Source organism: Triturus cristatus, chromosome 3_2, assembly GCF_964204655.1.
Source record: "Triturus cristatus chromosome 3_2, aTriCri1.1, whole genome shotgun sequence".
NCBI lineage: Eukaryota > Metazoa > Chordata > Amphibia > Caudata > Salamandridae > Triturus > Triturus cristatus.
In genome coordinates this window covers 176,497,669-176,520,161 of record NC_140584.1, presented here as the reverse complement: position 1 = coordinate 176,520,161, position 22,493 = coordinate 176,497,669, and the positions used below count along the sequence as shown (strand labels likewise).

The 22,493-nt window shown below is 41.9% G+C and overlaps 1 protein-coding gene across 1 annotated transcript in view; it reads right to left on the bottom strand.

Moving 5' to 3' along the window:
• The window catches only part of DPP10 (dipeptidyl peptidase like 10), a 1,675,128-nt gene that overhangs the window by 647,595 nt on the left and 1,005,040 nt on the right, over positions 1 to 22,493 (bottom strand). Inside the window, exons 6-7 of the mRNA XM_085647459.1 lie at positions 18,152 to 18,204; positions 17,917 to 17,998 (exon numbers count right to left, since the gene is read on the bottom strand). Of these exons, the coding sequence (XP_085503585.1) occupies positions 17,917 to 17,998; positions 18,152 to 18,204 (135 nt within the window). The remainder of the gene's footprint in view (positions 1 to 17,916; positions 17,999 to 18,151; positions 18,205 to 22,493) is intronic.

Genomic DNA, 22,493 nt, shown 5'->3' with positions numbered 1-22,493 from the left:
CCTGAACTGTAAAAATGGAGTAACTTAGCCATATAAAGTCGGGGGCTTTTCATACTTAGGAATCGAATATCCAGCCCATTGATGGCGGATCTGACAGAGAACATGTCGACGGTAGACACACATATGTTTGCGTCTTAGAAACTGGAACTGGAGGGAACATACATGTACTTGTAACATGCATATAGAACCGTTGGGGTCCAAGATAGGGGACATAACTGATCAGGAAAATCCACATTTCCACACTGCCATAATGGGTCACCTCTGGATTCTATTGGCTTCCTCCCAGTGTAGCGCAGAACTCTCTGCATCACTGCAAAGCAGCAAAGCCCTACACCACTTGGCAAAAGAAGGGGACCGTTGTGCCTTCCAGTGCATGGTCAGTAGGCGCTTCCCCAGAAGTAGTTCTAGATTCACAAAATGCACCCTCACCATATGCCTCTTTCTTCTAGGAAATATGCTTAATGCTATAACTTACACAAGGAGATGATGGACGGAGCGCTAAAACATTTCAGGCACTCACCCCCAGTCACAGGTCTGGGTTGAATCCATCATCATTCTTTAGCTCACTTTGCCACCCCAGTTCAGACATAGCTATGTGCAAATCAGTCTTGACCCTGTGCCTCATAGGAACAGTCCAGCCCGAACTGCCAAGCCATGTCTTCCCTGGACCAGAAACAAGCATCCTGGGATCAGTTTCTGGGTAACACCCTTCATCAGCCAGGCTAGCTTGAATCCAGTCGCAAAGTGAGCAAGGTACCCACGTCTGGACATACCCTGCCAACTTAGAGTTGTAATAATAATAATAATAATATGGTAAAATTCATGACTTTGGTTGCAGGCTAGTTATTGTGTGCTGCAAATCCTACATTGCAGCAACAATTGTTACTACTAAGGCTGTGTGTAGTTAATAATCATTATTATCTTATTAGAAAATCAATCTGGTTTCATTGTCAAGGTCAGTATCATGCACCATATGACCTAGCACCTGCATATTTTTTTCTACTCTTAATGTGTAGCCTGGCCATCCAGTTTATCTAAGTAGTGAGTCTCTTGGTTGTGCTGATTAGAGAATTCCAAACACCTTGCCTATCCACCTTGCCTATCCTAAATCCTGCTACATCTTCTAGGTGTAGCAGGATTCAGGTTGGGCATCTGACTATTGCTTGTCCCAGTCAATGTGACTGAGACCTTCTTTCCAAAAGGTTTGAGTCAACTCACAACTTTATCATATATGGATGAATGCATCTTGTTCTTCCTACCTCTCTTACATAAATCTAATATGCGGGGTACCTTCTCTTTAACCTGCTCATTGTCAGGCGCCACCTCACTATTAGTTTATATTTAGATTCTTGATGCTGTATGTTCCTAAATCATTTATGAATGGTGTGTGTTTTCTTCGCTCAAATTTTATCAGTAAATTTACCATCAAGATCTGATTGTCATTGGAAAAGGTATCTCCATTAACCCTGGGTGTAGTTTGAGAAGTAGTGCTACGTGTAGCTATGCGAAGTGCACTTCGCACTACGCGAGCTACTCGTATCTTCGCAAACTGCGTAGTGCACTGTGCAAGATGCTGTTCGCACTGATTGCACAGTGCCGGATGCTTGTCCGCACTGTGCAATCAGTGCAAACTGCATCTTGGACAGTGCAAGCGGTCGTTTTCTGCCGCTCGAGTAGATTTCTCAATACGGACTGGTAGTATCTCATCGCGAGTGGTCGCGAGCATACGCGACCACTCGCAATGAGAAACCTGACCTCCCCGCGTTGAGAAGCTCGACGGGAGGTTTATTTTCCATGCTCGCGAACGAGGAAAAAGTCTCGCCGGGATGTCATTTTGCTTGCTCGCGGTCGCCAACTTGACGTTGAGGACCATGAGCAAGCAAAACATGACCGCCGCACTACGCTACGCTATGCGTTTGCACTGTGCTACGTGCAATTTGCGTAGTGCGAAGTAGCGCAAACTTCGCAAACTACGCAAGCGTAGCGTAGTGCTTTGCCCAGGCTTAATCTCCATAGCTTTTATTTGACACCATCATAAAGAAGACTATAGGAGTTCAAGTTCACATTCAATAAGCTTTATTCGGTTAAAAGACAAACCATAAAATCATGCATACATATAAAAGCTTGCTAAAAGGGGATTAAACCCCAAAGTGGACCGTGCAAACAAACAGAATATGCAAATATTTTATAAAAATCTGTAGTAAAAAGTCTCAGTGCATGAATATTAGTGTGACAATTGTAATACATCTAAAACCTCTACTCCTCCATCACATTTGGCAGAGCAGAGACATCCCTAAAATCAACATTGTTTCCCTCCAGCAATTGTACATTAATAATTGTGGATAGAGCAATTCAAGAGGAAAATAAGCATGGCTTTAACAGCTGATATCATAGAGAATACATGGAGGCCCCCTTTAAATTAATCAATCAGTTAGACAGACCATGATGCTGACATTCCATACTAACAATAATAAACTGTCTTAGATAAAGGGGATGACGGAGAGGCAAGATGGCGTCTGAGTAGTCACCGCATCAGCTCAGCTCCACCGGTCCAACTCTCAGAAGTTTTCAAAAACCCTTGCTATGTTACCATAAACCACTTTTTTAAATACCTGTAAACCTTGATAAATGGATCAGTGGCATTATTTGCAGATTACGGTGACTCTTGTTGGGAGAGGGGATCGGAATGGGCTCCGTGCAGTGGCGAGGCATTCTCCCCAGACATCGGCGGCAGCGGCTTCTTCCGCTCCAACCTCCTCGATCTGTGTTGCCCTGCGGCTTTATTTTCCTGTGACGCGCTCCTTGGAGAAGATACTATCAGTCTTCCACAGCCTTCTGACGACCTTGAGGGAAACAAACTTGCTACACAAGCGCTGCTGTGGCCCTCGATTCGTAAGCTGGGATGGAGGATATACTGTTGCCAGGACTTTGAAATCAGACAAGTAAGGATGGCGGGAGTCGAAATTGCTGAAAGGCAAAAGCATGCATCTGTTAGCTCCTGCAGGGAATGAAGTATCGCAGCTTAATCCCGCATTAGCTGAAAATCATCAGAAACGCCCTGATACACGCAGAGCAAGAAATAGGGAGCAGATTGAAAAAACTGGTTCCATTGATAAGAATGACCGTATTGCAAAACAGAAAAAGGCACAAATAAAGTACGCTAAAGCCACTGATACCAGACAAGCCGCCCATAACGCTGACCCCGGTCAGCCACTTATCTCCAACATATTTTGTCCGATTGATGGGAAAATGCATAATATGTTGACGGCTGAGGCGCCTGGGGGAGGTGGCTTGAAGGAACAAACTGTCGCAATCAATGTTGTTGCCTCCCCTGAAGCCGCAGTGGAGATACCTGCTGTCCCTGTTTTATAATCAACTCAAGCTACCAGTTTTGGAATGACTCAAGATGAGTTTGGTTCTAAATCTCCAACCTCTTGACCATTAGATGACCCAGAAACTTCCGAAATTAACGCTGCAGGGGAAACTGGAACAATTAACAAAGATGCTGCCAGCTTAAGCAAAAATAGCGAAAATAAAAAGACACGCCTCCACCAAAATCACCAGATAATATGGAAATTGTTTATTCATTAACGGATGAATCAGAAATTTCTGAAGTGAGCACATCCGCTTCCAGCGATGGAGGGAGTCATGATTGGAACAGCGGCACAGAATTGGAACTATCCATGAAAGCTTGTGCACCAAAGAAATCCTTGAGGAAAAAGACTAGTCGGCACAAGAGGGGTGAGACCCCGGATTGAGGTAGCACGGCGGATCTCAGATGGGACTATTCTGCCTCACAATTATCGACTTTGTCCAATCCAACGATGTGCTCATGCGGTAACCATACAGTTATGGGAAGTACTGGAGATGGAAACTCTGATAATAAGAGTGAGACCACCCTCGCACTAGTACTAAAGTCAATTAACAGCTTTCAAGAAGAGGTCAAGCTGGGTAATCGAAGATCACGCCTTGCTACACAAAAACTACAAGGCACTATAAGGAAAGTGGGCAGGACGTGTGTCGAAATCACGGACAGAATGGCCTTAGTCAAGGTACGCACGGAAAACCTTGAGAAGGATGTTGCTACTTTGAAGACGCAAGGAGAAGAACATGATGGCATAGTCAAAGATCTAATGCTGAAAGTCGAGGAGAAGCAGAATAGACTATGACGCAATAATCTTCGAGTTCTTGGGATTCTGGAGGGAGTGGAAGGGAACGATCCCAGGACTTTTATGATCACGCTTTTCCAGAATTACACTCCTGGGACTGGGACAAGGAGATACAACGTGCTTGTCGCTTCCCAATAACACCATCCCAACGCCCTACATCTTCTGCCTAATACCCAGGAGCTATTTTACTATACTTTGGGAACTTCCTTCTGCGTCAGCTACTTTATAATCTAACAAGGCCATCAAATAAGAAAGAATTTACAGGTATTACCTTTTTCACCAGGCCTGACTTTGCCCATGCCAATGTTGAGCACAGATGGAGGATGAGACAACTGTTTGCTCCCTTTCAACAACTTGGCGTAACAGTATATCTATAGAATCCAGCCCGCCTAAAGATTACATTCAAGGGAACTACGTGAAACTTCATATCTGAAATTCAGGCCCAGGCTTACCTACGAGAGATCACTGATAGAAGAGGAGACAATACTAAGGACTAAAAGATTCAAAGACTTATCTTTGTTTTTTGTTCTTTTATGTCACCTTTCTCCCTTATTTAATAGCTATCTATCTAGGCTGCTTTGGAAATTTCTCACTTAGCATGCAGAGGAAATAGGCGACGCAAAAGATATCTCCGTTTTGCAGTGACTAATTGTATTAGCAATGACTACTATATAGAAAATAGTTAATTAGATAGGGCTGCTTCACAAAGGAGGGATAGTCAAGGGCAGGGGTCAGACGGGGGGAGCACGGGGGCTCGTCTGCTCAGATGCCCTCATCCTGGCTCTTGCAGCAAGAGGAAACCTCAGTGGTAGGTGGCGGGAGGGGGGTGGGTTCTGAGGGGGGTGTAGATTCAGGGAGGCAGGGGTTGGCACCTTGGGGGCTAGTTTTTTGGTATTTGGTTATGCTTTTTTGGGCAAATTCGCTAACTTTATTGAGTAAACTGCGTATAGCAACAATTAACATCTGTAGCCTCAATGATCTCAAAAAATGGCAGAACACTGCTGTGGTGCTTCGGCTAGTCAAAGCTGATGTTATTTGTATGCTGGAAACGCATATTGAAAGAGCTCAGATGCATATATTGGAAACACTTGGGTACACATTGGTGGGGGCTACGGCACAAAATTCAAGAACACTCGGTGTAGCAATTTTGACGGCTAATCAATCTATTCAATTTATTCGGAGAGTAGCTGATCAGAATGAGACAATGGAAATCCACTCACTATATGGACTATCTATGAAAGCACTCTAGACGATCCAGCAGTATTTGATCATATGAATAATGAACTGTCCGCTTGGCCACTACCCTTAATCATCTGCGGAGGTTTTAATATAAATTTGCCTGCCAATCGAAATATGACTTTTGATAATGGCTGGATTTATAGTGGTCGGAAACCAAAGGTGTTTAGAGCTTTGAGGCCACTTTATCGCGAACAGGCACTTATTGATATTTGGAATTGGCAGAATCCCTTGGATCCTGGTTTTCCATTTTACTCCTTCCACACAATAAGCATTCAAGATTAGATTTCATATTTGTATCCCATGCTATTCTTCACGCCTGCTCAATAGAGAAGGCTCCCTGTATAGTGGCCGGCCACAACCCCTTATTAGTAGAACTTAAAGGGATAGTATCCAAAAATATGGGAATGACCAATTGGAGCTTTGAACAGTCTTTACGTTTTAATAAAGAATACTGTGAACACATGAGGACATGGATCCCTCAATTTCTTAAAGAGAATATAGGGAGTGTAGGGGTGGAGGTAGTATGGGATGCACTGAAAGCAGGAATACGGGCAGAGACTCTTAGCTTCTCGCTATCCCTGAAAAAAGAAATACGTTGACTCATAAATGATATGCAGAGTAGATTGGCTGCTGCTGAAGAAGATCTGATTACAGTGCTCCAGAATAGGGGTGACTCTGCAGATGCACTTGCAAAAGTGATGGCAGCCAAGTCGTCTATTATGGAGACAAATAGCCAAAAGGACTACAGATAGACTAGCAGCTTGGAGGGAGCAACTAGAGCTAGACAAAAAGCAGGAATCAATGACGCTATATGAGGAAAAATCACAGATCCAAAGGGAATCTGTTAGGTGTTTTATTCATATTATCAAGACCTATACCATGGGGTCATATCTGGCCATTTGGGCGATATTACGACATATCTTAATCAGATTCCAACCGAACAATTTACTCAAGAAGATCAGCAACAACTTGAGGAGCTCCGCAAATGTGTGGATATTTTACTATGTATTAATAGTCTCCCAAGTGGTAAAGCGACTGGCCTAGATAGTATACCTCTAGAATTCTATAGAAAATTTTCGACCCAGTTGAAAGATGGTATGCAACAATTATTTTTGCATGTATTTAAGGGGGTGAGACCACCTGAATGCTGGACACAAGCAAAAACTATAGTTTTTCTGAAAAACATAAAACCGCATTGGAACCAGGCTCCTATCGCCCTATAACTTTGATAAATGCCGATAGCAAGATCTTTTCTAAAATTTTAGCCACTCGCTTAGCTTTAGTAATTCACAAAGTAGTTTCACCCAGACAACATGGATTTATACCAGGACGCGGCACAACAGATCATATTAGAAGAGTCATCTCACTCTGTGATGCCGCCAACATTTCTAGGGATCCAATAGCACTTATATTGCTGGATGCTGAAAAGCCTTTGACAGGGTCTCCTGGTTTTTCTTATGGGAGACCCTGACAAAGGTCAGAATAGGCAAAGGATTCATACAGGCATTTAAGATGCTGTATTTTCAGCCTACTGCAAGATTGAATTTAAATGGAGTACTTACAGATGCATTTAAAATAACCAGTGGCACCCGACAGGGTTGCCTGAGCTCGCCGCTTTTGTTTGTAATATATATAGACCCTTTTTTACGACAATTAGACGCTAATATGAATATCAGCCGTATCCTATCTCATGGCTGGGAAACTAAAGTGTTGGCATATGCCGACGATATTGCTCTAGTCCTGAAACAGCTACAGCTGAGATTGAGGCAGAGGCGGCGAGATTTGGGCAGCTGTCGGGTTATTCCCACATTAGTACTAAAACTCATATTATTTGCAATAACACTAGTATGGGTAATGACACTAAACAGGTGGAAAAGGCTAAATATCTTGGAGTAGATATTATGGGCAACGTAGAAAACATTGTCGATGGTAAAATAGATCCTTTGATCGCTAAAACTAAAATTGAACTAGTACGATTGCATAATTTACACCTGTCGATAATTGGCAGATGTAATATAATTAAAATGCTTTTTTTTCCTAAGTTTTTGTATTTTTTAAGGGCAATCCCGTTAGAATTCACCACCAATTGTTTAAAGAAAATCGAAGATTTATTTTCTCGTTTTATCTGGGCATATGAAAAGCCCTGAAGAGCATATAAATATTTATCTTTACTTATAGAATGGGGTGGACTGGCTTTACCAAATTTAAGATTATATTACTTCGCTACCACTTTATTATTTAATCTAACTCTTATTCGAGATAAGCCAAAAGATAATTCTGTAGAAGGAATACCTACACCTATAGAACTTATATTGGGCAAAGACGCATGGGGATGGCTCTGGAGTTTCCTGAATGATAGTCACTATAAGAAGGTTCGTTTTAAAACTTTGAATGTTCAGTAAGCAGGAGTTTGCAACAGCTTGGAAGTGGCCCTGTAGAACTGGAAGAATTGAGATGTTCTATCTTACATTATATTCATAGGATATTAAGATCCCCTCCCAGAGCGAGGTTATCTCCTACCCTGTCCACACAGTCTCTCAACACTCCATCCAAAGATGTTAGCTGGTACTCTGATATATCTATCCTCTGGATCGTGAATGATTTCTAAAGCTGAGAAATCAAAGTTCTGTTTACAAAATATAACCATACCTCCACTTTTAGTTTTTCCTCAGGCTCAAAACTGGACAGTGTATCCTCTGCTTGCTATTCTAAATGGGTCATTTTTAACAAGTGGGATTCTTGGTTAAAGATTGTGTCAGGGCTTTGTTATTTTTAAATAAATCCAGACCATGCTCTTTGCTGGGAGTGTTTAGTCCCCTCATGTTTAGAGGGGTGAGTTTGCATCTCCCATGTTAAATATTTGTTGATCAATAGCACTTCTCTATAAAGGGAGCTATGAGTGACACTGCAAAGTAGATATAACAACTATTGTACTAAATTAACACACACATACACAAAAGGTGACAAATAGTCAAATCACTAGCAATTACTCAGGGTGGCATTGCAACCCACCATTTTTCTCCCACTGTGCTATTCCAGACAAAGGCCTGTCCAATGTAAATAAGTACTAACGCTGCTGCTCATGGGAACAGTCCTTTCTGAACTGCCAGGTGAAGCCCTCTGCACCAAGGAGCATGAGCAACACAGGCTAACGGCCTCATTAGGCCTCATCAGTGAGGTATAGCATAGATCCTATGACACAACAAGCAAGAAGCCCATGTCTGCAAATCGGTGACCCTCGATGTTGTCCTATGGTCTGCATGGGGGGAGGGGTTATCAGTCTACAAGTCATCTGCTTCAGTATTCCGGATGCCAATAAATGTTCTTCCTTTTAGTAATTTGACTGTTATTTCGGCTTCTTTTCAGATGAATTGGATACTCTCCATTATAATCCATAGATAGTGGGCTTGTTGTTTTTGTATTTCATGGTTCACATTTCTGTACTCACGTCTACTTTGCAATGTCACTACTTAAAGGTCTTGGAATAGAGAGATGTCACTGTAGAATATCTTTTTCAGACAGTACCTCTGCCAAAATTTCTTTATTTCAGTGGGTAGCTTGAAAGCAACACTACAGTGCTCCTTTGATGATCTTTATTGGTATTCTGCAGCATGCCCACTCATTCTTGACTGGAAACTCTGACTCCTCTTTCAGAGCATTCCTGAACAGTAAAATCACACATTTAGTCATATTGCCCCACTTCATGCCATGCCTTTTTTCATGTTCCGTATTGTTATGTTGTCGGTTTTAGACCTGTTTCTGAGGTCTGTAATGCCAGAGGACAAATGGTGGTGATGGGCAATCGGTCAGATTCCTTCTTGTCCCACAGATGAGCTTTAACTTGTTCAAGGCTCTTTTCCACACTTTGCATGGTTTTTTAAAGGTCGTTCCCATCTCTATCAGACAGGCCAATAAGTCATCTTGGTAGGGATATTACTTCTTTTCATTGCCATTTCAGTTTGCTCACCATATGCACCAATGCCTGCTGTAATTGGGATATATCGTGTTTGCTTCTCAGGGCCTGCTCCTGTGCTCAACTATTCCATTCCCTTGCTATATATAACAACAATGTCAGCACAGACAATACATCCATTTTGTGTTATCAACCCTCCTCTTCTAGTGAACTACAGCATGTGTCTTTTGCACAAATGTCCTTTGCGTTCCACAGTTGTGTCTGTTGCAGGGATTTTGCACATATACAGAACTATGCACAGGAAACCACGACTTTGGTGTATTGTGTTGTACCAAAAACACGCCTCAGTGCCCAGAACCCCTATCCGGCTAGTTATAGTATCCCATTCATTCTCCGTACTACAGCGGAGCTACCAATGAATGGATATCCTAAAACATGCGAGTCAGGGCCTCTCAGAATTCATGGGAACAAGACACTCTTTCGCTTAGATACTGATACCTGTTCACAATGTGAGTAACCAGAGACACTGTATAGTTTAAAACGTTTATTTCAACTATCATGCTCTGGAATGCAGTACACTTGCTAACACTAGCAAAGAAATGCATAAAAATAATACAATCATCATGGTTACAATTCCATATAATACGAAAGGGGATAGCATATTATAATGACAGTGGATTAAGCCTTATAGTGTTTTACCAGCCTCCCCGTGCTACAAACTATGTTTATTATATAAGTGGAAGACCTCTGGGCTTGGATAGCGGAACACCCTACCTCAAGTCTTAGATGATAGGATTTACATCTCCGGAAAAGCACAGCTCTTCCTCTGGAAAGGTTTTCTCCAAGTGTTGTTAACTTGCATCCCGTGCAATATTAAAAGAACCCAGAAAGTCAGAAGCGCAGCTGTGTGCCATGTCATGTCTATAAGTGTGTGGGACGGACCAAAGCTGATTAACCAGTGGAGTTGTTTTCTGGCCTTGAACACGAAGAACAGACGCGAATTCAGAGCACAACAGAAATAGTGAAAGGCAGGCAGTTCCCAAGCAAAAGTGTTTACGGGAACCAAGGCATGTAGTGTTGTGTGCATAAGCGGCAAGATGGTGGTGACGCAACGCACAAACTAATGCTAACTCAGCAACGTTCTCTGGCACCCCCAAACCCTCATGACATGTCTTCAACATGCCTTCCTCCCTAATATGGCCCTTATGTTGATTTGTTGCATTGGTAACACAGTATCAATGGTGATAGCAACAGATACTTTGCAATTACATGTGGAACTAGCCCACGAGCTACAAGCTCAGGAGGTTTTACAGCTACCTTGGCAGTGTAAAATGTAATTTGAAGACGCTGGTGACTCTCATTCTAGCCAGTTTAAATTGCTTCTTCTAAATTTTTTTTTTTTATCTCATTCACCACCTTAACCAATACATAGGATATTTAATAGCAACATTTACCCAAGAAAGAACATCTTGACTGCTGACAGAAATAGAATGTGAACACTTACTGTCACATCAGATATAGAGGATGGTGTCTCAATGGTATATCATAATAATCATGTTCCTTAGCCAAATACTTCAGCAGATATTTGTATATATGCCATATGCCATGGCAAAGGAGAGGTCGTAATGTGCTAGAAAATATCCAGTGATAAGCAGCAATATTTGTTGAAAAATGAGGAAAGAGTTGATGAACAGCAGATGCATCTACATATTGCATTCAATGATTATTCGTGTACAGATGATCTGTAACTGCACCTTCAGTGGGTTGTTGTAGGGGTCCTTTCATTCCTTCTCGCTCAGGAAACTGATATAATCTGCCACCTCCAGAGTAGATCACTGTTGGTGTGAACCTCAAGGGCCTGTTTTGCTTGTGTCTGTATTAAGATGTGAAAGTCCACATAAAAATGTTCCAGAATATGTGTGGATTAATCACAGGCACAGGCAATTACCTAGGTCTGCATCCCAGTCAACCATTTTTTTTACAACCATGCCACCTCAGACAGGAACCAGCCATATGGCAATTATTCTTGAATCTGTTCCATTAAGAACAGTCCAGCCAACACTGCCAGGCCACTTCTCCTCTGCATGGGAATACATGAAACGTCTGACCGGTTACTGCCTTTGTACACTTTGTCAGTGAGATGTACCTGGAACCAGCCATGAGCAAATTGGTCATACTGCAACGACGAGACAGGCTCACATTTACAAAACCCCTGCATTGCCATTGCATCGCACAATACGGGGCAGGGCCTCAGTGAGCTTTGCGAAGCCACTCAAAGCCACCTTCTGTGGCTCTGCATTGTTTGGAAAATCTGTTGTAACGCAAGGCAGCGCAAGTGGCTGCCTTGCATTACTCTACCCTGGGATGTTGCGCCATGGTTGTACAGTGAATGCATACATGCATCCACCCATGGATTCTGGCGGCTTCCCAAAATTACTAAGACTAGTAAACCTGGAAATGCGTCAAAAAGCCTTCCTAGATAAAGAATAATGAGGAGGAATATGTTCATTTCACATCGTTTTTCCTCTTTCTATGCATGCTGCATTTTGCACCACACTTAGGCCCCGATTACGAGTCTGGTGGTCCACGCCACAGCCGCTATGGACCCCCATTCCCTGGTAGTGTAGAGACATCCATATGCTTGGCAGAGCCCCCGCAGTCACACCAAGCATATTAGGGATGTCCTCATCGCTAGGGTTTTTATGGTGGCTCCTCCTCCATGAAAACCCCGGAGGAGAGGAAACAAAGGGGGCCCTAAAGGGCCCTCTGGTAACTCTGCACCCTATGAATGCACACAGGGGGGCACAACATGTGCTCCCCTGTGTGCATGCACACCAGTTCCTGCATAGCATGATTTTTTGAGTCCATGCCGTGCAGGAACTGTTTTTGGCGTTCCTATTGCAATGCCCTTTTTTTGAGGAACCGCCATAGGAACACCCCAAAAAATCCCACCAGGCAGTATGAAACTCCTAATCTGGTGGGTCCCCCGACCATGGCTTTGGCAGTGTGGCAGCAGCGCAGACCCAGCACTGCACTGCCACAGTCGTAATTGGGCCCTTAGAAATAGGAAAAAGCCCAAGAGGATTGTTGCAGGAAGGTATCCCTTCCACCACAAGAACAATCCTGACTGGAATGCAGGCACCCTTACACCATGGGTCCAGGATGCATGAATTGGAGCTAGGCTGCACTCAGGGTGGCAGCGCAGGGAGAGAGCAGAAATGTGCCCCCTCCCTGTTATGCAACGTAGGGTAGCAAGTTATCCAGCGGCCTTCTCTGCCCCTAAGTCAATAATTCAAGCATTCCACTCATCACGTTTTTGTTTTCCTCAATATAAGAGAAAATATGGATTGGTGAGGAAAAAAACATCACAAATCACTTCGCACAATGTTTACCCCTTGTATTGTATGGAAATTAGCATATGGAATCAGAACCAGGGCAAAATATGAAGCTATGCTTTTTCCATATTATAACGTGTATACCAATGTATCTATTGCTTTATAATGTACAAAATACATCTTTGTTTGAGGCAGTAGCAGTTTAGCACGTTTTCATTACACAGACTAAAAAAACACCCAGCCGAGAACCGTTTAATTTGTTTGAAAATAATGGGAACTCCGAAAAATTATGACTTTTTTTTAAAGCCTCTATCACTCACTTAAAACGATTAATAAATAAAGCGTGTTCCATGTGGTTTTTACTATGTAAGTTTTCCATTCCGGAGCAATAACGGCCTGCCTCATTCATGTTACACAAAGAGTAAAAATATTGCAAATAGATTTTTTTGCAAATTTGAAATGCTTCTGTGATATATCATATAGCTCAATTTTATGGTTTGTGTCATTTCTGAAGCAAAACTGACTTCCATTTGCCCTGCAGCAAAGAAGAAATGCATTTGGCACACACCTAGTGTCTGCAATGAAATTAAGAATCTGTCACAATCCGTTAAAAAAACTCGACATTCTATTATACCAGTTTGACAAATCAGGCAAATTCATTTACTTTAGTTATGCTTTAATATGATTTACAAGCGCTGGACTGTAAAATCCGCGAATAAGTTTGTTTGAATGAGAAATTCAAATGTAAGGTTTTTATCACTTTGTCAATATGTGGTCTTAGAAAAGAAATTGACTGGGAACATAACACAATAACATTTCAAAGACATCTACAGTACCCTGCAGAATCCTCTTTCTCAAAATCATAGGCTGCCTGTAGCTCTCGTAAAGAAAGATAATTTTACATGACAGATCTCTTGAGTTAGTGCTTTGTTGAACCCAAGCAAAGATTGTGTTAGGCAATGAAGAAAAAAAACTGCAGGTTTTTTTTTTTTAAATAATGGCGCTTACTTTGATGAATATTTGTAAAATACCGAATTTACAAACATTTTATTTTGTTCATATTAATGAAGGCAAAGGGTAAATCCATTGGCTCAATCAAAGGCTCAGCCCGCTGTGCAAAGAGTTCATTAGGTAGTCATAGAGTAGCAAACTGCGTGTCACGGCGAAGGTGCGTCAAAGGGACTCTATACCAAAAGGTGTAACTCCGTGTAGCTTGGCAGAGTCTTTTTGTCACTTTGCCCCAGGCCTAGTTAAATTTGCTCGCAGTTAGAATGCATGTTTCATTGATATGCAACATTTCTATCACTAAACCTTGTGCTCGTCAACCTCTGACCACACAGGAAGTCAAGGGCTACCTCACACTCCCAAGGCACATCAAAAGCTCATCACCAGGAATACTTCAACCAGACCTAAAACTGTCTCGAGGTCACTATTCCAAAACGCTAGGAGACTTAGGATGTCACTTCTCACTGCATGTGGGAGCAATTGTGGCCTAATACACAAATGTAATGAGGGGAGTGCACCCTCCCGTGTTCATACACTGTTTTACCAAAAGTACTCCCCACTGTCAACTCGCTACAGGGTTGTTGGATATATTTGAACAATCCTAGAGCTCTGGTAGTGTGGAGGTCCCTATGTGAAGTCAATGGAGATCACCACTACTGAGTGGGGAAGGAGGCAACTCCTTTTGTTTTATATTCCCTCACACACCCTAGTGGTGTCATGCTTCATCATTGGGACACCTCGACGCCTAGAAGTCGAGGTAGGCTCGACCATTTTTCAGGGAGCTCTTAGGAAGATGTTTTGGCCAGGGGGATAAAGATTAAAAGCCCAACAGCAGATCCCAGTTTCCCTTTTATTATTGGATCTGCTGGGGGTAATAGTAAAATACAAGTTAAGGGTCAATGAAGATATTATGGTCCTAAGACCCTATAGCTATATAGCTATAGGGTCTTAGGACCAGTAGTGGTGATCTCCATTGACTTCACATAGGGACCTCCACACTACCAGAGCTCTAGGGTTGTTCAAATATATCCAACAACCCTGTAGCGAGTTGACAGTGGGGAGTACTTTTGGTAAAACAGAGCAATTGTGGCCTGCCAGCTTTTCTCCTATCAGCCCTCTCTAAGGACCATCAAACATATTTGGAGGATGTTCAGCCCTTCTGGGGAGCTTTAAGAAGAAATAAGCAACATCTAAGTCAGCCATTTGGCCAAATGGCACAGGCGTTGTTTTGTTTTTATCCTGGTTGTATGATCCAGCTAGTAGGAGCTTTCTTTAGGGGCATAATGACCTCTAAATGTTATTGTTGACCTACCACAGCCTCTGGCATTGCTGTTTCCTTCTCCTTCAATCAATCAACCAGGGTTTTTTTTTTATAAAGCATGACTATTTACCCGTGAGAGTCTCAAGGTACTGAGTTTGTGGGGGGGGGGGGGGGCCTGGATATGTGGCTCAGTCTAAGAGCCCGGTCTTGTGCATTATATCCTATGACCCTTGTAATTCAGTTGGCGGGCTATCTATCAAGTTTGCGATATAGTAATCCGTCTGCCAAACTCTAAATCAGCTCCTGTGAGAAATTGGGTTGTTGGTTGACTAGGATGCAAGCCCTGGTCAAGCAACAGCCACAATCTTTTGAAGGGTGAACCACAAAAAGTCCCCTGGGTAGACCTTCCCTTGTGACCAACGTCAAGTTTTGGCTGCTTTCTTCAGGACCTTATAAGGAATACCCCTCTGTTGGGGTCTATTCATCATTCTCCTCTCTCCATCCTCATATATGATGGGGTACTACAGTTTGTTCTAGCTTGCAGTACTTCACCATTTGGAATGCTCCATTTTACATTTTCTGAGTGGTGGCTCCTTGCATGAATAAACCTGTTCCCTGCTGAATCTTTCCTGTGTAAGCTGGTGACTAAGACGGTATCAATGAAATTGATCAATTTATGACCGATTTCATACGTGAACCTAAAGTTGAGGTCATTGTCATGTAGACCCTTTATGAAACTCTCAGCAGTTAATCTGTCCCCATCTCAAAGTATGAAGAGATTGTCTATGTAACTGGTCCAACTAAGTATCTGGTTGGTCATCTTGTCGTTTTATGCTATCCAGACCACCTGCTCCTCCCACCAGCCCATCAATAAATTGGTGTAGCTGGGGGCACAGCAGATGTCCATAGCAGTATACCAGAGATTTATTGATGCATATCTTTTAGATTCATATAGAAACGTATCTCTAACAACATAGTTGTGTGTTCATAGAGGGAAGTGATTTGGCTCAGAAGGAAATGTTTATTGGCTGGCAACCAATATGGATATTGAATACATGTATTCATTGCTGTAACATCCATGGTGATCATGAGGAAATTTACCTCCCAATGCATGTTGGATATTTTTGGAGGAAATAACTACTATCCCTGCATGACAAACGAAGACTGAGGACTCCTAGTACATGATATGGTTCTAATAAATTGCAGTGTTTTCATGGAAACTTCCATTGGGGGACACTATCCTGCAATTGAGACAATGTCCTGATTTACTGTGGGATTGGTATGGAAAGGGTTTGACTCCTTTTGATGAATATGTGTTTTTGAAGAATGATAGCCCGATTATTCATTGTCTCTATTTATTACCAAAAGTGCATTAATATCCACTAAACCACTAGTGAGACCTCTAGCATCAGTCTTTAGTTTATTTTAAATCTGTCACCCTTTTCTTGATTATGAAATTCGCAATGACTTCAGACCAATAGGATTGGCAATGACATTTTTCTGAGGAGAGTTGTGCTGCTTTTCCTGTATCTTTTAGTGAAGGGGATCCTTTTGTTTGAAAGATATTTTTGTTTATTAAATGGCTAAAAGCTTTGAACTCGAGGATATCAATGTTGTACGCAAAGTTTTTCCAGTAGTTTATCTGACTTCCAAAGTATTTGTGTGCAAATAGATTTAAACACATGTTTCAACATGTTAGCTTTGACACTGGCAGTTTCCCATTTTGGTGAACTGCTGAACTTGCTGGGATTCAGGTGATTGAAAAGAGTGACAGTTGCAGTTGGTAAACCAAATGTAACATTTATGAGAGGGGTGAATAACCATATTACAGTGCATCTCGTCTAGGCAAGGCATTGTCAGCAACAAAAACTTTACCTTATATGGTATTCTGTGAAATTCCATTTAATGAAATACAAGTCAACAGGCTTTAACACAGTGAAATAACAATGCACCCTTGAAGGCCTACTAACTTTTATATATGATTTTCACAATAAACCTGATAGTCCGAATGCCTTTTGTCATAACTTTTCATTAAAAAAAGGTCTGGCCTATAGTCTTCATCATGGGCCTATCAGCAATAATAAACTTGGCCCAGATGTGTTGAGTGTAAGCTTTCCTATAGGGCTAAAAGTGCTATACAAACATATTTCAGCACAAGCGCACAACTGAAATGCAGTGCTCAAAGAAATAAACATGTGGGCAGCGCCAAGACCCCTGTCTGAGCAGTGCCTCTGAAAGTTATTTTCTGTTGATCCCATGCTGTATGGCAACAGCTTCGCAGTCAAGCCAAACATAAAAAGCACTGCTACAGGTGTGAAACCTCCTACTGCTTTTGGCCTACAGCAAATTTAACATGATTGAAAATAATCAAAAGACCATCCTGTATAAAGTTTTTTATAAAACAAAATAAGAAAACATCATTGTGTGATTTAGTTTCGAACATATAAAACGCATTATGAATTGACTTCACCATTGAACAAACTCTGCTCTGTCTAGTCTTGCCGAGTTTAGATAATTCATAACGGGTTTATGTGATGTGTTTGTACACGACTTCAGACCTGCAGCTCGCTATATGATGTTTACTGGCAAAGATAATTTACTTACAAGGCTGAAGCATGATCAGCATTATAGAAGTGTATTAACTTATAAACGGATAAATACACGTGAGCAACACAGCAGAATACCAACATATCTCAGTGTCCACTAACATTACAATGAGGATTGCACATGTTGTCAATAATATATATATATAACAAAATTAAGTTATTTAATCGATGTAAGTTAGATAGCAAAGGGGAAACTGTGAACCGTACATATTGTAATAGAAAACTCCACTACTAATAGCATATTTTGTGTTTTAATAGTGATTTCACGGAACGTTTGCATGGAAAGTAATTGTCTCATAATAATAGCTATGAAATGTAATGGCACGAAACTTTGTTTTCGCAAAGAGAAATCATACATAATTGTTTTAAATACATATAAATACCTTACCATTTGTTGGCCTTGTATTCCCCATGCAGCATATTGTAAAACAGAATCTTCTACTTCTGGCGGATTTAACTCCCAAACTTCCCTTAAAGAAATGAATTTTTATTACTTCAAAAATAGTGCACATTCATACAGACCTATTTGCCCCAGATAGGCAATGTTTATATTTTCCCTTACACTCATAGACAGTTTAAAAAACATTGGTAGTTCGATAACAGGGTCAGAATTGAATACCTACCTTGTATGTATGTTAAAGATGACATATGAAGCTGTGTACGAAAAATGATATACCTGAAATGAAACATAAAACATAATTTAAGAAAATCTCTTATATCAGGTCTTTTCATATGTGCAGAAATAATAATCTTGTAGATACATTTCAGCATTGTACAAATCTTATTTACACGCTTTATTTCTATTAGATGTAAAAAAATATTGAAAACAAATCATATCAAAACTCAGACTTCCATTTCCAATGTAATTTGGACAACTTATTTTAAGTTGGGTGTTTAAATGTCCTGTTTTAGAAGTGAAATTACACATTTTATATTAAGAAAAAAAATTGAAATGTACATACTGAAACTGGTTTAGTCACAGGGGGCTTGACCTGGCAACATGGCGGAAGGGTGAGAGCAGCACTCCCGATCCACCAAATGTATCTCAGTTTGTTATGTGCACTCAGTGAAGCCATTGCCATCCCTCCATGGCCATATATGTTCCCAGACTGCCAGCAGGGCCATCGGCGAGTGCATTGCTGAGGAGGCCCAGGACGGTGGAGTTGATCCTGGGAGGGCGACAGGGACCTTTAGTGCATGACTTGACAGAGAGCGAGAGGAGGACTAGGTAGGCTCTGAGACTCTCCTTGTGAGGTGCAGCAATGGATGGTAGCCTGAGCCTTGGAGACGCCCCCTGAACGTACCAGGGAGACCCACCGGGCCTAGTAAGTGCAGGCCACGCCAAAGGGAGCTGGAGCAGCAACTGGAATAGAGAGGCGAAGGAGGCGACGAAGTGTCCAGGATGCAAGGACACAAGGAGAGTGCCTCCCCCTAGCTCCTGGAGAGCACGCTTCACAAGCGGTGTTGGACAGAAATAAGTGCTGGGGTTGGGCATGTGGTGTGGATGGGGACACCTGCCCAGGAGAGACATAAAAGAAGGCATTGTCCACCTGGCTGCAGAGTAAGGGTCCCGCAGGTAGAAACTACCTAAAAAACACAGCAAAGCGTCAATTCTTGAGTCTGTGGTGAGGCAATGTGTCAGTTCTACTACATGCAGGAGAAGTGTTGCGTCATATCCGGACTGTAAGGAGAAGCTATGCATCGAAATCCAAGACAGTTCTGGCCTGCGGGTGATGCTGTGGAAATCTTGGTGCAGAGGTGCGATCCGTGGAAATCAAAACGCACTGGAGGACTGTCTATACAATTCAACAGCACAGCCTTCTTTCAATGTTCATTGTTTATATTGATCAAGCAGAGGTATCCAACATGGACCAGGGAATGCTGGGTCCATTTCACATATCCAGGATAACTATTAACTATGTATATGGGTCCCATTTAGATTCTTTAGGCCTGATACACACAACCATTTGCACTTGTAAATCAGATATAAGAGTGCAAATGACAGAACATCTGATGACATGAAATTAATAAAAGGTGATCTCTCAGTTATACCCCGTTTTACTCCCTGTAACATTAACACATATTTGTGTGATAATATGTTTAGTAAATAAAATGCAAGGGGTAGACATTTCAATTTTGGGAAAATTACCAAACTCCTTTCTGACCATTTCCCATCATGGTACTTGTCTGAGATTTACTCAAGGCAAGGACAGTACTTCTCTTTTCTGGTATGGCGATGAGGCCAAAATGCCACCAAAGTGGGAATCTCCACATGGAAATATTAAACGAAAACAATGTGGTATTCCACTGGGCACAGGTTATTTCACAATGCAAAATGGTGTTATGCGCACATTTCTACATAGCTTAACTGCCAACAATAAAAAAGGAAAGTCACGTGACTTTATGAGAAGTAAGATATGAAACTGCGAGAGAAGCACCTTTTTTTGTATTTCTGGAATGTTTTGCGAGTAAGGGAAATGTGGAGCTATAACTTTACAATTGTAGATTTGCATTTTTTTGTGAATTAGGTGATTGTATGGAAATTAATTTTCTGCAGACATCCTGAAAACCTAGCCTGTGTTCAACACTTTTGTATCTAGGTTAGTCATGCTGATGTCATGCAATCATCCTCTGGATTTCGTGATTCATCGAACATATTAGTCAACTCGCTTCAGTGAATGGAAATTGTTAGAAAACCATCAGCAAGATGCATATAATTACCTCATCAATGCCATCTTAATAAAATCTCAAAATTTGACACTTAATCAATCAATAACATTGTTCGATCGCAAAAATATGACCATAAAAGTAAGATCTCGCACATAAATCCATAATCAGCAGTTAAAAAAGCATAGAGTTTCTATGTTGCACTCTACATTTTAGTAATGAGTCAACCAAGAAACAAATGGCCTGTCCTGATAGCATCTGGAAAAACATAGGGGCTGATCTACAAGAAAGTGCCGCAGAGTGGCACCACAAGCCCTTTGGCTGCCGCACACTGCGGCGCTTTCAGAGCACATGAAGGCGACATATTTACAATGATATGTCGCATTCCTGTGCTCTCCCATGCGCTGGCGCACAAACAGCTGCCATGCGCCGGCGCAGCACCTTTGCACCATGGTGCAAGGATTCCTCCACCATGGGGAGATTGTTTTTGTGCTGGAAGGGGCACCTTGCTGCACAAAAACAATCACTACAGGCATTTTCCTCTTTCAAAGCGTGCTGTAGAAAGGCAGCACGCATTGAAAGAGACAAAAACGAGGAGAAATGAAAACATTTCTCCTCGTTGCGCCTGGTTACGCAATGAGGAAACGAGCATAACAAACTACGGCATTTCCAGGTTTACTATTTCTCGTAAATCTGGAAATGTGTATGGTTCCATTGGTGTTGCGTGGGAACACCCACAGCAACACCCATGGAACGCCCCTTTCATGCAAAGTGCTGCGTGTAAAGGGGCCACATTTACAAGGACAGGAAAAGCCACACAGGGTGGCTTTTCCTGTCCTTGTAAATATGAGGCAGAGAAATGCGCTGCCAGTGCGTCACAAAAAGTGACATACTGGCAGCGCAAGGGGCTTGGAAATCTGCCCCATAGTGTGGTCTACATTAATGAAATGTGTAATGCTTCAAAAGAGGAGTCAAAAATGTTTAGTCATAAATACAATACATTTACAAAAGGAAACAAAATGCAGTATAGACCAGTCAGAAAATTCATTATGGGGCATACACAAACAGTTGCACTGTTACACTATTGACCTAGAGGAAAAGAGAATAGACTGTGAATTGACCCAATTCTGCATCTAGATAACAAAGACATTTCCAATTAACCTGGTACACATATTAAGTAGGGTTTAACACCAGGGGTAATCAGTGAGATAATATAACGCTGTAGCATATTTTTACTTAATTTTATGGATTTCCTGCTCATAAATCTATCATTTAAAAAGAAGTTTTGGCCCGTGTCTTGCTTTCTGGTAGTGGAGGGTGTGAGATATAACGAGAGCAAGCAACAGTCCTCTATTGTAGACTATATCTGATATAGCCTGGGAATCTTGGTACCATGATACCAGCCTAAATTGTAAAAGATTATTCTATGGATCAAACTGTCAGGGGTGTTGGACCACACAGAAAGCGAAGCAACAGAGGGGCACGCTTAATATTATCCTCGATGTAAGGCAGCCCGAGTTCACCATGGCAGAAAGAATGAGAACAACTCAAAGGAAGTGAAAGTAGACAGAGATGAAAAAGGATTCTCTTTGAGTTGTAGACAATTTGTGAATGCATATTCGCAAACACCAGCACGGTATAGGGCAATGAGAAGACACTGAGGGGCATACTTATGAGAATGTCATGCAGCACAGCAAAACACACCTTGCTGCACTGCGTGACAGCAAAAGGACTGGAATGCCCTGTATTTAAGGCAATAGGATGCATCCCTGCCTTTTCACCTACACAGGTGCCCTTTTGGCAGCCTAGTACCACTGCAGGATTGTTTTTGTGCAGGAAGGGACACCTTCTTTCACAAAAACAATCCTGGGATAAATATCCCTCCTTCTATGCGTGCAGATTGCAGCAGGCATAGAAAGAGGAAGTAACAAGGAGAAATAAATTGGCGCATTCCCAGGTCTACTAGTTCTGGTAAAACCATGGAAGTTGCATGGTGGCACCCACACAATGCCCATGGAATGCCTTCCTGGGGCAGAGAAAGGCAATGCAGTGATTTGTGCTGTGTTGCCTTAATCCAGATTCATGGAGCCACTCAGGACCATGCAAAGTGGCCTTGCATGACAATCACATTGCTGAAATTACATGCACACAAAGTCACTGGAAACATTACTCCATGGACCTTTACGCAGCTATAGTGTAGAATATGAATGAGACATTTCCCCAATGAGGTAGCACTTACTAATTAACCACATGAAAGTACTTCAGTTGGGTAGATGTTTTCAGCAAAACTGAGGACTC